General features: G+C 45.9%; 1 protein-coding gene and 1 long non-coding RNA gene across 4 annotated transcripts in view; one reads left to right on the top strand and one right to left on the bottom strand.

Moving 5' to 3' along the window:
* The window catches only part of Pcnx2 (pecanex 2), a 156081-nt gene that overhangs the window by 94669 nt on the left and 46304 nt on the right, over positions 1-15108 (top strand). For all 3 annotated transcript variants that reach the window (XM_031341830.1, XM_031341829.1, XM_031341831.1), the window contains exons 20-22: positions 1884-2025; positions 4296-4473; positions 11888-11996. In XM_031341830.1, coding sequence (XP_031197690.1) covers positions 1884-2025; positions 4296-4473; positions 11888-11996 — 429 coding nt within the window. The remainder of the gene's footprint in view (positions 1-1883; positions 2026-4295; positions 4474-11887; positions 11997-15108) is intronic.
* Positions 3352-13212, bottom strand: LOC116070421. The gene is made up of 2 exons (XR_004110382.1): positions 13136-13212; positions 3352-4531 (listed from the first exon to the last, which is right to left on the bottom strand). It is a non-coding gene; the product is annotated as an uncharacterized LOC116070421 (long non-coding RNA).

The following is a 15108-nucleotide window of genomic DNA, read 5'->3' as shown; positions in this document are numbered from 1 at the left end:
ACTCTGGCCAAGCCCAGAAGTGGACATCTCCTTCAAGGCCCATGCCACAGTGACAACTTCTGGTTAGCTACCACACTGCTAAAGGTTCTGCAACCTCCCAGAACAGCGCCACCAGATGGGGATCAAGTGTGTAAACACATGAGCCTGTGGGGACATTTCACATCCTAATCATAATAAACATTAACCTCGAGTCTCCCTGAAACTCTAACATCACAAACACATGGCTCAGAGCTGCAATGGCGGGGGGTGGGGGGGGAACTGTGGTTTCACACCTACACACAGACACATGCTTAAATACATAGACACATGGGTAACTCCAAAACATTGACACACACACAAACACATGCAAACATGTACAACAACAGAGACACACACAGACAAATAGGCACAAATATGAGCAGATAGACACAGACAGGTAGACAGAGCTACACAGGCACACACACACACACACACACACACACACACACGTAGCTTGCATGGTTGGGGCTCACTGAATACATCATTCCACTCTCACATATTTGGCAAGGCAGAGCCATCTCTGTCTACATTCTCATTGATCTTTCTTGCTTTCTGTTTCCTCAGTGAGTAACTGAAGGCCTTGAGCACCTGCTTTTCTTATCATGGTCTGCAGCCAGGCCTTCTCACCTCCCTGGGAAGACTCCTACCTCCCCCACTCCCCATCTTTAATCACGCTGGTTGCCACACAGTGGAAAATACCATTTCCTAAAAGCAAATATGACAAGTTTTTGAAAATCTGCCATGCACTCCCTCCCCCAGCCAGATGGTTCCCGACTCTCTCCAGCCTTGGCTCCTAAGTTTCCTATGACACACTGGGGTGACACAACTTGGACGTCTCTCCCTTTAAGGTTGTCATGTTTCTCTGAACTGGTGACAAATGTTGATAGAACTCTGCAATGTGTTCTCTGAAGCAGGTTGAATGAATCGCTTTTGATATGATGGCCTCAATCTGACACTGTTGATTTCTTATAAATGGAGAAATCAGGAAAAAATTTATACAGAAAGAAACTTAAATAGCTAGCTGACCTTTCAGAAGATTAAAACAGGAAAGGAGAAGGAAGGAAATGAAAGGGGGAAGGAGGGGGAAGAGAAGGCAGGGGAGGGGAGGGGAGAGGAGGGAAGGGGAGAGGAGGGGAGAGGAGAGGAAGAGAGTGGAAGGCAGAGAAGGGAAAGACAAAGGAGGGGAGAGAAGGGGAGGGGAGGACAGAGAAGGGGAAGGGAGGGTGGGAGAGGAGAAGGAAGGTCAGAGGAGGGGAAGGCAGGGGAAGGGAGAGGAGGGGAGGGTATTTTCCTTCCTCTGTGTCTATCATCCTTTATGAACTTGGTTTTCCCTCATTTCTCATTTTAGTGGAGACTGTCATATCTTTTGTTTTCTTTTGTTATTCTTTACCACCTCCAGATAAAGATCATTGTCTTTATCTGATTATATATATATATATATATATATATATATATATATATATATATATATAGAGAGAGAGAGAGAGAGAGAGAGAGAGGCTTGGCATTTATACATCTTACTTGCCGAGAATTTACTATAGAGAGAAAGGATTTCATGACCAAGAGAGTAAAATATTGTGAGAACAAATAGAAGCAAGAAGGGGTGGCGGGATGAGCTATGACTGTGTTTTGCCATCCATAAATCATAACCGAGGAAATCTTGAAAACCCGGGTGCTAACCTGTGTGACCTCTGTGGACTGGGTAGACAATGAGCTGAGGGATACAGCCAGCAGCGAGACCTGGCACACCACACACAGCCTTGCTGCAAGGGAGATCTGGTGCACCAAAGCCGGCTGCAAGGGAAGAGCACTTGCTCCTTGTCTGTAAGAGCCTCTACTCACAGTGGGTTTTGTATTTCTTTCAGATATTGCTCATTTAATGTGGTTTGAGCGACTCTACGTGTGGCTTCAGTGTTTCGAAAAGTATCTCTTATACCCAGCCATAGTCCTGAACGCCCTCACTCTTGATGCCTTCTCTATAAGCAACTACAGAAGACTTGGTACCCAGTAAGTGGACAACAGCTTATTCACACTGATTTGGGTCACAGTGTTTTCAGAACCAATTGGGGTTTCTCTGAGCAGCCCGCAGAAGCCAAAGTCACACCCTGTGAGTACTGAGAGGAGCCAGGGTGGTTTTGCGCTCAAATCCATTCAGAGTAGGCAGTATTCAGTGGACAGGGATACAAAGGAAGTTTGATCTGCTCACAGTGGTGCCACAGAGAAACATCAGGGGGTCTGAAGATCTGCCTGCAGAAGAGCAGTTGATGACACTCCTCAGGTGACAGGGGCTCAGCGTGAGGTGAAAATCCCAGGATCTTCACTGCTGTGCTTCAAGCCTCACAAATTGCTCCAGATCATTTTCATTTAGTAAATATCATGCATGCTTCGGGGGAGGGGAGAGACGACCCTGCAATCACTTCCTGCATTTATCAAAAGGTGCCTCATCATGTAAAAGGTGGGGCACCAGAGACATCCTGCCGTCAAGGTGCCTGTGTTCTTGCAAAGCAGGAGCCATGTAAGGCTAAATCATTGGTTTCATGGATGAAAATTAGTTCTGAATGTACAAATGGAAATCTGCTTGGTAATTTGCAGATCTGTTATTCTGATGGAAGGTGAGGAGTCACTGGCCAAATGCATTGTTAGGGTGGAGCAGATACAGAGTGGCAGTATTCTAGAAGGGAAGGTTTCTCACAAGTCTGCCTTGGTCAGCTACTCAACTGATACAGTGAGAGAGAAAAGTTAGGGGATTGACTTTAAAGGAAACCAGAAGGTCACTAGAGCAGCAAACATAAGAAACATTGGAGGTAAGATGTGGAGATGAAACAGCTTTATAAAAACTCTGATCCAGGCAGTGGTGGCACACGCCTTTAATCCCAGCACTTGGGAGGCAGAGGCAGGCGGATTTCTGAGTTCAAGGCCAGCCTAGTCTACAGAGTGAGTTCCAGGACAGCCAGGGCTACACAGAGAAAGCCTGTCTCGAAAACAAAACAAAACAAACCTCTGCATTTCTGTGTTTGGAGCATAATGTTGGCTCTTGCCATGCCCTTGTTTCAGATGGTCCCTTGTCATGATGAGGTACAGATGGAGCAGACCCTAGCTGGGACAGCACACTGTCTGTTTTGTAACTGTTTAGAGTTTTCTGTGGAATGCTCTCACGTGGTACCCCTGACCTCAGATGTGCCCTGAAGGCATTTTCTGGCTGCAGAGGACAGGACTCTTGGCTGCAGTTTTTGATGGCTAATGCCCTAATCTCCTTTCTGTGGCCGTGATAAAATGTTCAAGCCAAAAGCAGCTTAGAAGAGGAAAGGACGTATTACGTTTACACTTCAGGGCTATTGCTGAGGGAAGTCAGAGCAGGAACTTTATTTACCACTCCACTTGGCAGGGTGAACCCAGAGTGGAACCTAAAGATGAGGCGGACTAAAGCCTCATGCAAGAGCCAGTTTTAACCAGAGCATCAGACAGTTTATACTCCAAAGGTTAAGTAGAGTCACCTGAATAAAGTATAATACAATCACAAAGACAGGCTGCACATGGCAAAAACATGTTATTCCATACAGTCGTATGAATAACAACGGCTGAAGTAAATTCACTCCTATCCATACACGTGGAGGGTCACAAAAACACATTCCAAGAACAAAGTCCATGTCTTTGAAGAAACTGAGTCTAGAGACTCTTGTCTTGTTTTCTTGGAATTTTCTCACAAGCACGCAGAATTCTCCTCACAGGACTCTGTTCTTAGACTGTTTCCTACAGAGCTTGAAGCAGAAACCATCAGAGGAATGCTGCTTGCTGGTTCTCTCCCAGGTCCACGCTTAGCTAGCTTCCTTATACAGCCATGGACTACTTGCCTGGCGCTGCCCATTATAGGCTTGGCCCTCCGTCCTCAATTAACAATAAGGACAATCCCCTACAGACATGCCCGAAGGCCAAGCTGATTCAGGCAATACCTCAACGGAGACTCTCTTCTCTGATGACTCTAGGCTGGTCCAGTTGACAATTAAACCTAATCAGGACAGACATAACGTGTCTTCACTGGCAATGAAGATGGGCAGAGGAGTCAGTTCAGACCAAGACTCTGTTGAAGTTTTTCCCTGAAACTTTAGATGGTCACCCTGTTCTCTGAGGCCCTGCTCCCTGTCTGCAGATGTGGACAGTGTGGGACCTCCAAATTGGCCTTCTGGGATTGCACATGGCATTTGCATAGTCTGACCTCAAAGGACCCTAGTGATTATATAACATCACGTGATATTGATCCAGCCTCTTGTTTTTCACAGCTGGGACATTTTTCTGATGATCACCGCGGGCATGAAGCTGCTGAGGACGTCATTCTGTAACCCGGTTCACCAGTTCGCCAACTTGGGTTTCACGGTCATCTTTTTCCACTTTGACTACAAGGACATCTCTGAGAGCTTCCTCCTGGATTTCTTCATGGTGTCCATTGTCTTCACCAAGGCAAGTTTCTTTCATTTTCAGTGATGGAGAGGGTGTGTCTCATGTGGCCTGACTTTTCCTGGGGAAATTTAGAAAATAAAAAAAATGCCTTCTTACCAGAAAGGAGAGAAGATACAGACAACCCAAAGTCAGGATCCCACTGAAGGTCAGCTTGATAGACCAGAGAACTTACTGGGGTTCTTTACAGGAGCATGGGAGACAGACAGACAGTTACCCCACTGGAAATATAGCATGTCTCACTTACAGACAGCTACAGCCCTGCGGGGTCCACATCTCTCACCAGATCTTTTCCTGCTTTGTAATCCAACACTTGGCACGTCCACATGCCACTGAGAAGTGGTAGCTAGAACCTCAGGGGAGGATCTAGTGACCCTTGTCCTCATACAGGTGCCAAGCCTCAGCTTCTTTCCATGAACCCCCTGATTCTGGAACCTCCACTGTAACTGAGGCTGTATTCACTATGGCATCTTACAGTGCCAAGCCTTAGCTCCTGTCCACGTCTCCCCTATGTCTTCAAAACCAATACCACATGGGAGATGGTTCTGCTAGCCAAGTTTGGCTACTAGCTTGAGAGTCATCCCTGGCCTTTTATAGACCATAGCTTTTATGCTGACCCAGATTTTAACCTCAGTAGTAACTGGACTCTTATTCACCACAGCTGAGTCTTCATACCCAGCTAAACAGTACTTACTGTCCTAATAAAGCAAAGTCTTACCTTACTGGTACTGATCTCTTTTTAATTGCAGTGATTCTTCAGCCCCAGATGACCAGACACCACAGATTTTTATTCAAATCATCATATTAATGGTACTGATAGAGTTGTTGAGAGACTCTCAAATCCTTCTGATGCTTCACAAGCCAGGCCTCTATTGTCTGCATTTCCCTAAGCATTATCTTCCAAGTTCCCACAACAACAGGACATCTGAGCATTCAATGTCTTTCCAGACCAAAGCTCTATAGTCATCTACCTTCCTCCTATATAATAGTCCTAGACATAAAAGGCATATGATGGGGTCTGTCACAACAAACCCCCACTCCTGATACCAATTTGTATTCTAGTTTCTCAATTACTATGATAAAATACTGATCAAAAGCAACCTGGGGAGAAAGGGTTTATTCCATTTTACTTCTTATAATCTATCATTAAAGGAAGCCAAAGGCAGGAACTGAAGCAGCCATTACAGAGGAGTGCTGCCTCCTGAATCTCTCCAATCCAGGTCTTCCTGCTGAGGGATGGCACAGTCCACAGTGAGCTGGACCCTCCTCTGTCAGTCATTAATCAAAAAGATTCCCTATAGACATGCCCACAGGCCAGTCTGATAAAGACAACCCATCAATTGAGACACTCCTTTCCTAGGTTTGGTTTCCCAGGTGTAGGTTTGTGTCAAGTTGACAAAAACTGACCAGCCCAGCCTTGTGCTCATGCTCTTGATGTATCCCCCTCCTGAGTGTTGGTATTATAGGTGTGCACAGCCACGTTCACTTTGTATCATGTTGGAGCTGGAACCCAGAGCTTCATGACTGCTAGACAACCACTCTTTCAAGTGAGCCACCTCCTGTGATCCTTATGAACTATGGGTTAAAATACCAATGATTTCAGAATGACCCAAAGTAGGAACTTTCCTATTTTCCCTAATTGAAAGAGCATTTAGGTCATTTGAATAATCAGTTTTAGGCTAGGATAATAGCTGGGGGTGGGGGGTGGGGAAGGGGGTGTGAAGAGACAATGGGCTGAGAAACTGGCATCCTGTGAAGGATGAGATGGAGTCCTGGCCTATTCTACTCCTGCCCGAGCTCACTCCTTGTCTGCAGAGAGAAATGTCAGAGAACCACTGCACCGAGGAGCAAGATTCTAACCCCAAACAGCTTTAAAGAAGCAGGCAGCAATCCTGACAAAGAGAAGCCAAGTTCCCCAGAAAGGTTCTGCCTGCAAGACCAAGTGTTGGGGTGTGTCTCTCATGCTCATCTATGTAACAGTTCTTATAAGTAGTAATAATGCATTCTCTTAATGTATGTCCTAGAAGCTTTCTAGAAAATTCCAGTGCTGGGTTTCCAGTCAGCAATACTTTCAGGAATCACTCATTGCACGGATGTATTGGCATATGATTTAATCTTAGCTGTGGGAGAGGAGAGATGGATAAATCTCATGTCCTGATCAGCTTAGCTGAACTGGTGAGCTCTTGGCTTTGTGAGAGACCTTGCTCCAAAATATAACAGTCGGAGCACTCGAGGAAAGACAGACTCCTAACTTTCATCTCTGGCCTTCGACCACACACATGTATTCTTGCCAACACCACATAAACATACACGCGCGCGCACACACACACACACACACACACACACACACACACACACACACCTTATGTAATACAGGAAGGAGAATGTGTCCCAATCAGTAATATGCTTACCTAACTTGCACAAAGCCCTGGGTTTCAGCTCTAGGACCAGTTAAGTCAAGCATAGTGGCACTTGGCTGTAGTCCTAGCACTAAGGAGGTGGATGCAGGAGGATGAAAAGCTTAAGGTCATTCTTGGCTATGTCAAACTCTTTATGAGAGCTGGAAGATCAAGAAACCCTTGCAATGCTCTGAGATCTGCCTGGTTCACCCAGATCTGGGGTCACAGTAAATTGTGCAGGGAGAACACTCGGTGGCTAGGAATATTAGATTGTAAGCAGACCAAAGTTATCACAGTCCTTGCATCCATCCTGCTGGCCCTGGGACATCCTTAGGAATCACTTAGTAACATTTGCAAGAGGGTATGTATGCATGACCTGAGAGAACCCTGCCATTCCCTAACACATTAGACATGAAATTCCACAGACCATTAGTTCAACAAACATGCTTTTGCCACTCAGGAAATTAAAATTAATGGTGAAGCTGTTTCAGGGTGATTGTTTGAATAATTGCTATGGAGCCATGATGTGCAACCTTGCTATGAAGGACCAGAGTTCATGTTCCAGGTCTCTGCAGGAATCTTTAAATGGCATTTCCTTGTACTTCGTGGGTATGGGTGGACACTCTTATATTTAAAATAAAATGCCTTTTTAAAAATAGAATTCAGGATTTTACAAAAGAATTAATTCAAAATACTTTGTTCAAAAAGCAGTTAGTGGGCTGGGAAGAGGGGTCAACTGGTAAAGAGCTTGCCACATAATCATGAGGATCTGAGTTCAGAGACCCTGGGACCTACCTGAAAGCTAGGCCTAAGGACGAGCACCTGGAATTGCAGCTGCTCAGGTGGTGGGAAGGCTCACTGACCAGCAGCCTAACCAAGCCAGCAAACACGAGATGCAGTGAGAGACCCTAGTTCAAAAAGTAAAACAGTGAGCATTTGAGGAGGTCACATGACATTGACCTATGCATGTACAGATATGCACACACGTGAGCATGTATACTCATATATCACACACAAGAAACAATGAAGTTCCCATGGGTGCCAAGCTCGGTCCCTGGGTTATCCATGGTCAATAGTGTGGGTGTTAGCATAGCCCTGACATTGTGCATGGGCCAGGAACCGCTCTGAACACTCCATTCGTCTTTGTAGCTTTGCTAGCTGTGTTCTTCAATTTATAAGAGGGAATGGAGGCATGAGAATAAAGTGAATTGTTGCATGGTCTTGTAATGGCATGTGAGGGAACTAGGTTCAGGTGCAGGCTCTCAAGCTAAGCCTGTATTTTGTGGTGCTGCCAGGTAAGTCTAAGACAGGCGACTCTCCAGGAAGGAGGTCATTCTGCTGAAGCTCCCAGAAGTGGTGCCCAGTCAGCCTTCATGACTGGGAAGCCAAGGTGCTGACCTGGAGCTTTAAGGAGGAGGGAAGGTGTCAGGCACATGAGGCCCACAGAAGCTTTGAAAGTTGCAGACGTTTAGGCTGGGACATGTGTTGCAGGCTTTGTGGTGGCTGGGGGGTGGTGCAATGACTTGGAGAGGGGAGATGTGTTCTAAGCATCTAGAGGTGAAAATGGGAGCTGCATCATAATGGGGACCCTGAGGTCTGAGCAAGAGTACTACCAAGTTAGGACTTGGTTCCTGTAGTGGCTAAAAATTGGAAAACAGGTGCAGCTGGGCAGGAGTCACATGCTTGTGACTTTAGGTTGTGTGTGTGTGTGTGTGTGTGTGTGTGTGTGTGTGTGTGTGTGTGTGTTGAAACAAAGCCCTGCTATGCAGCTCTGACTGTCTTTGAGCTCTGTATCTTTCAACCTCATCCTCTGGAGCCCCAGGATTGCAGGAATAAATACCTCAATGTCTCTTTTCAGAGGTTACCCATATGGTTCATGATAGGGACTTGAACCAGCATGGCTGAAGGGAGGAGGAGGGAGACAGGAAAGGGACAGAAAGAGACTGGAAACCACTGGTGGCCTGTTTGGGGAAGCCATGTAGGGAATTTGGGGTGAGAGGGCCTATTGTTTCAAGTAGACACTGAGAGCGTGTTTTACAGAAGCAGAAGAGGAGGATCGAGCTGGAGTATGGCAGGATGCACTCCTAAGGCAGGAGACTGGGGTGGGGAATGCGGTCACATTAGCATCTAAGGGGATGGGGAGGTGGTTCTGCAGCTAGAATGCTTGCTGTGCAGGCATTAGGGTTTGAGCTGGAACCCAAAACAACACAGAAAAGTTGGGCATGGTGTGCATATCTAGAGTCCCAGACTGAGGGAGGCTGACAGCTTTGGGGCTCAGCAACCCCAGCCTAGCCTACTTGGTGAGCTCCAGGCCAGTGAGAGACCCTGCCTCCAAACAAAGACAAAGAACAGTAGACAGTGCCTGAGAGATGATACTTACATTTTCTTCTGACCTCCACACTCACATATAAACACACACGTGCACACACACATACACAGGCACACATATACACTCATGTAATATACATGCACACGCACATGCACACACCACCACAACATATCAAATAAACCAGGCTGGGAACCTCCACATGGAACAACACGTGTGGAGAAACATTCACACCTACAGGTCCCAGGCTGTTGACCCATTGCTACTGATCCTCTGCCTTTTTTCTTAACAAACTATCTCTGTTTCTCTCAGTATCCACAAGTCCCCATCGGTTCGTGTTTGAGAACATGGGGACTTGGAATGTTTGTCTGGAACATTCCAACCCATCGTCTTAAACCCGTGTAGTCTAGGCATTAAGTCCTCCACATACACTCTCTTTCTCAAGATCCATGGAAAGGTGGGGGAAGGAAATAGAAAGAGCTGACATGGAGGAACCCTGGCTTCTCCAGGGGCAGAAAACGGCCCAGGTCCCCACTTCCCACTTCTATTTAGCATCCTGTATTAAGCTGGCTTTCATGATATTCATGAGGGAAAGGAGACACCGAGGAGAGAGGTGGGGAAAGAATGAGGAGAGCTGAAGCCCCGGACGCAATTAGAGCAAGAAAGTGCTGGGTTTGGAAGCCTTTCGATGTCTGATTACTAGTTTTGCTTATGCGTAAATACAAACTGCTGTGCTAAGCAAAAAATAATTGTAATAGATTCATTTAATCATGATGCCGCTGTGCTGGACCCGCAAGGGCTCCGTGCTCGCAGATGTGCCCTCCCTGGGGCAGCCCCTCCGACTGCATGGCTGGGCCTGACCTACTTACTAGCTTCATGGGAAGGTGTCTGAAGAGCCTCTCGGGGCACAGCCACCCTGGGAAAAATGGAACAGAGAAACTTTCCATCACCCAGGCCTTTGAGGAGAAGGGGATATCACTTAAGCAAATCTTGCTCAAGCTTGCGGTTTTCACGGAGATGTGAGCCAGGAGATGAATTCTTAATAGCTACACTAAGAGTTCTCAACATAGTGTCTGGGGCAATGTAGGGCAGGGAGACTGGGCTTCCTGTGAACTTAAGAGATGGCATATCAAGCTGGGGAGGTGTCTCCGCGGGTAACGGCAATTGCTGTATGGGCCTGACCACCCAAGTTCAATCTCTGGAAGCGTGTGAGAGCAAAGGAAAGAAGTGGCTACACATAATTGCTATCCTCTGACCTCCCTATGTGCAGCATGGCATGTATGCACACCTCCATAGAGCGCACGCGCACGTGCACACACACACACACACACACACACACACACACACACACACACACACACACAGTTTAAATAATTACAAAAACATAGGACCTTGAACTGACAAGGCTTGGAAGAGCAAGGTCCTCTTGGCTCCCAGGCTTGTGCTGGGTTGTCTCATTGGTGTAATTCTCCCTGTCCACCTCAGCATTCCTAAGCACTTTCTAACTGCAGTTTGATAGGTGGAGCTGTTTTCTCCAAGTGCAGGCGGCTTCACAGATGAAATGAACTCATAAAAACCTGAACCTGAGCAATGAGCTAGGGAGACAGCTCAGCCACTGCAGCACTTGTCACAACCATGGCAGCCTGCGCTTCTGCACAGAACCCACACACACGAAGCGGACTCATAGCGCATACCCAGAACCCCAGTGCTGGGGAGATAGAAGGGAGGGTTCCTGGGGCTTCAGGCCAGAAGAATCGGCAGGCTCCGAGCCAGTGAGCAACCTTGTCTCAGAAAACAACCTGGCTTAGTAAGTCAAGCATTTGACACACAGCATGAGGTCCAGATTTTGGATCTCTCCTGAACCCCACATGCATGCCCACCTGGACACATGTGCAGCTTTATACTCAAACAGGTATACACACATACACACCACCACATATACATACAAAATAAACAACCAAGAAACAGATAATCAAGGAGACCACCACCAGAGGAATGACACCTGAAGCCGACCTCTGGTTTCCCCATGCACACACATTTGAACATACACACACACACAGACATGAACACAAACATTCACACCACACACACATATTCAAACACACACATATGCAAACACATACAAACACCCACACCTCACAAACACATGTGAACACATATAAACACCCACACCCACACACTCACATGTGAACACAAACACATGCAAAACACACAAACACCCAACACACACACACACGTATAAGTAAATAAATAAAAGTGGATTGTTCCAACAGAAACAAGGGGTTGACCTCTGTTCTTTCTATGTATGCACACACATGTGTACCTACACACACACACACTTATACACACACACACAAACCTGAGAAACGTCAAGGACACTAGGATTTGCACAAATCTGCTAGAAAGCTTCCCCCACAGCAGACCAAGCTGTGATTATTGCTTTAAGAAAGGCAGACACTGCCTATTCGTGGACCCTCCTTAGATGAACCAGCCGCGGCTCTAGTTGACTTGTGGCCCCTGTGAAGCATCATCAGACACTGTCTCGCACGGCCTGCAGGACAGATGATGCTGTGACGTGGAAGCGAGCAGTGATCGTGTGGCCTCTACACCACAGATGATGTCCTTTGTGTGACTTTGATGTGGTGACCAGGGCCGGCTCTGTTTTCTCTAACCTGTCTCTCTTTGCTTTCAGCTTGGGGACCTGCTTCACAAGCTGCAGTTTGTCCTGGCCTATGTGGCCCCTTGGCAAATGGCCTGGGGTTCTTCCTTCCACGTGTTTGCCCAGCTCTTCGCCATCCCTCGTATCCTTTCTGCTCACTCTCCCTGCCAAGCTTCTTACAGACAGGAGCTCTCCACTGACCCGGCAGTAACAGCACTGTGGTCTGTCTGATTACATTTTAGTTCGTGTCGGAGAGGTACTCCAGGTCCCCTTCAGGCCACTTAACCTTAAAAGACATTGTGTCGTTCCAGACTCTGCCTGCTCCTCAGTACATGCACAATGGTTATTTTTACTTGTTTAAATATATACATATTTTATTTATTTAGTGAGAGGCATGTGCCTTGGTGCAAATGTGAAGGTCGGAGAAGAGTTTTCGGAAAAATCGTTCTCTCCTTCCAATGTGTGGGTCCCGGGAACAGAATTCAGATGGCTGACAAGTACCCTTTACCCACTGAGTCATTTTGCTGACCCATAATTTACATTCTTACAGCCTTCCGTTTCCCAACTCTAGGTATGTAGTCAGAGGTTTGGACTTTTAAATAGAAAATTACTGATTAAATAATTGTGTCGACTTAGGCAAACGTGTATACATCTATTTACTCTTAAATGTTATGGATAGGGTTAATAAATTCAATATATTATTCATTATACTGTAATATAATGTACTTTTTATATCTACTTCATTAATATTACACAATCTAGAATTGGATACAAGTAGAATTACCCTGAAGTACTTTTGGAGAGTAAAAAATAAATCATGGTTTTATTTTGTGGTTGCTAGGCAGACCTGGTTTCTGTACATTTTTAATGTGTTTCCACAATGATCATTAGCTTTAATCCAATTTAATTCAGCTCAAAGCAAATTGGAGATGCCATTCCTAATGATCACATTGACACAGATAACTACATATTATACCCAAATGTAGAGAGATAGAGAGGTTGATTAAAGAAAGTCATTCATGGGGATGCACACCTGTTATCCTAGTTTTCAGGAGCAATAGGCAGGAGAATGGCCTACAGGTTTCAGACAGGTAGGACCTACATAGGTCAGACCAACAAAGAAGGCACCAGAATATACTTGAAGAGAGAGATTAATACAGTTTTCTTGGTGTCCACCTAATATCTGTCCCTCAGAGTTTCCTTTTCCTGATTTTAGATTCTCCATACCCGTGTTTCTGATCACAAGGCTCAGAGCCACTGGCATCAGAGCCCAGGACGAACCTGTAAGATGAATAGATTCCTGGGCTCTACACACCTTGGAGGTCAAACTCAGGGGTGGATCCTGAGACAGTGTTCCAGTTTTGTTTGTGTTGCCATGACAACCACTCTGACAAAAGCAACTTAAGGGAGGGAAGGGTTTATTTGACTCACATATGGGGGGTTACGGGGCAATCATCACTGAGGGGCAACTGAGGCAGAAACTCAAGCAGTCAGTCCATCACACCCTCCAGGAAGGGGCTGCTTCCTGGCCTGCTTGCTCTCGCAGTCAGCTTTCTTTACACAGTCCGGCCCATGAAGTAGTGTCACGCATGTGTGGATGGGTAATCACACCTCAGAGAACAATCAAAATGATCCCTCTCAGACATGCACACAGCACAACATTATCTGAACAATTCCTCCAAGTCTCTCTTCCTGGGTGAGTCTAGGTCCTGTCAGGATGACAGTTAAAACCACCAGTACGGATGGACACAGGCACTGACGGTGTGATGATGCTCTCTGGTGAAGGACCCTCCTCAGTCTAAACTCTGGCAGTGTACTTGGGTGCGAATGAGGCTGGAAGCTTTATTCCCATGAAGATTTCAGACAGTTAACTGAAGTTCCTCACAGGAAATTTCTTACTCATCTTGGGTGGTCAGGACAGAAACATACTTGTGATAATCACTAAGTAATAATGTATTCTAGATTCTTTAATTTTTTTTAAATGTATTAAAACATTTTATCACTTCTGGTTCTTATAATCTTCCCTCACCCTCACATTTCCCTGAGGCTTGAGAGGAGGGTGTGACAAAGGCATCCACTCAGGGCTGTGCACTCCAAAGTCTCTCTTTCCACACTCGGGTCCAGTTGGTTCTCTGATGGAGTTTGAGAATTGCTTGATCTATAGGTATAGCAATATGTCACTAGGAATAGTTATATTGCTGTGTTCATTTATCAGAAAAAGAGCAGGTGTCCTGTAGGATCAATGGTCTCTTTAGTCCCAGGTTCTTGGCTTCATTAATAGTTTGAAGTGTGAACTCAATCTCATGGAGTGAACCTTAAATCCAGTTTCTTAAAGTTGTTGGTTAGTCCCCTAACATGGGTGCCACTAGTGTAACCACGGACACATCTTGCAGACAGGTTATTATTGTAGCTTGCAGGGTTCACAGCTGGGTGGGTAAAATTTGATGATTACTTGTTCACAGCATGGTATATTCCTGTTCTTAGACCTGTGTTGATATTCACAAATCATTTCAAAGGTTATTTGATGGGATAAGCCAAGAGAAAAAAAAAAATGTTTGCAGCACCTTTCAACCACTGAGCCTTCTGTTTTCCTAAAGAGTCCGTTATATAAAGTAAGAGGAAAACTGAGGTGACTTCTGATGTGTGTTTAAAGTTTCAACTTCTAAGCATGATTCTTACATGAAAATTATCGAAGAAAGACAAATACATAGTCAAGGAGTTGTGGTGGCTGTTTAAAGTGAGGAATCTCTGATCCCTAGCATTTCACACCTGGTGGCGCTTCCTGTCAGTACCTGTGCTTGATTGAAAGTATGCGGACCCCAGTTATTCCTCACAGCTCATGGCTAAACTGACACAGTTGCCAGTACATCTGTTCATACCAGAACCTGTATTGCCTACTCAGTGAATCCCAGACAACTGAAGAAGCTGGCATGCAGCATGGGTTAAAGCCAAACACTCTGATTTGTTAACACCTTCTCTTAGGGCATGGGGACGTTAAGGCTTAAGAAATAATTCAGGGGTGCGTTGGCCTTGCAAGCACAAGGACCTGGGTTGGCTGGCCTCAAGGACCCATGTAAACAGACTGGTTGTGTTGGTAGGCATTTGTGAACCCAGTGATGAAGAGGAAGAGGCAGGGAGATTCCTGGAACTCACTGGCCAGTTGGCCTAGCAGCCTGCATGGTGAGCTCCCTGTCAATAGGAGACTGTGTCTCCAAAACCAGATTGTCAGCATCTGAGGGAAGACACTCAGGACT

This window comes from Mastomys coucha, unplaced genomic scaffold (assembly GCF_008632895.1).
Source record: "Mastomys coucha isolate ucsf_1 unplaced genomic scaffold, UCSF_Mcou_1 pScaffold22, whole genome shotgun sequence".
NCBI classification, from domain to species: domain Eukaryota; kingdom Metazoa; phylum Chordata; class Mammalia; order Rodentia; family Muridae; genus Mastomys; species Mastomys coucha.
The sequence above is the reverse complement of the archived record's forward strand: the minus strand, read 5'-3'. Positions and strand labels throughout refer to the sequence as shown.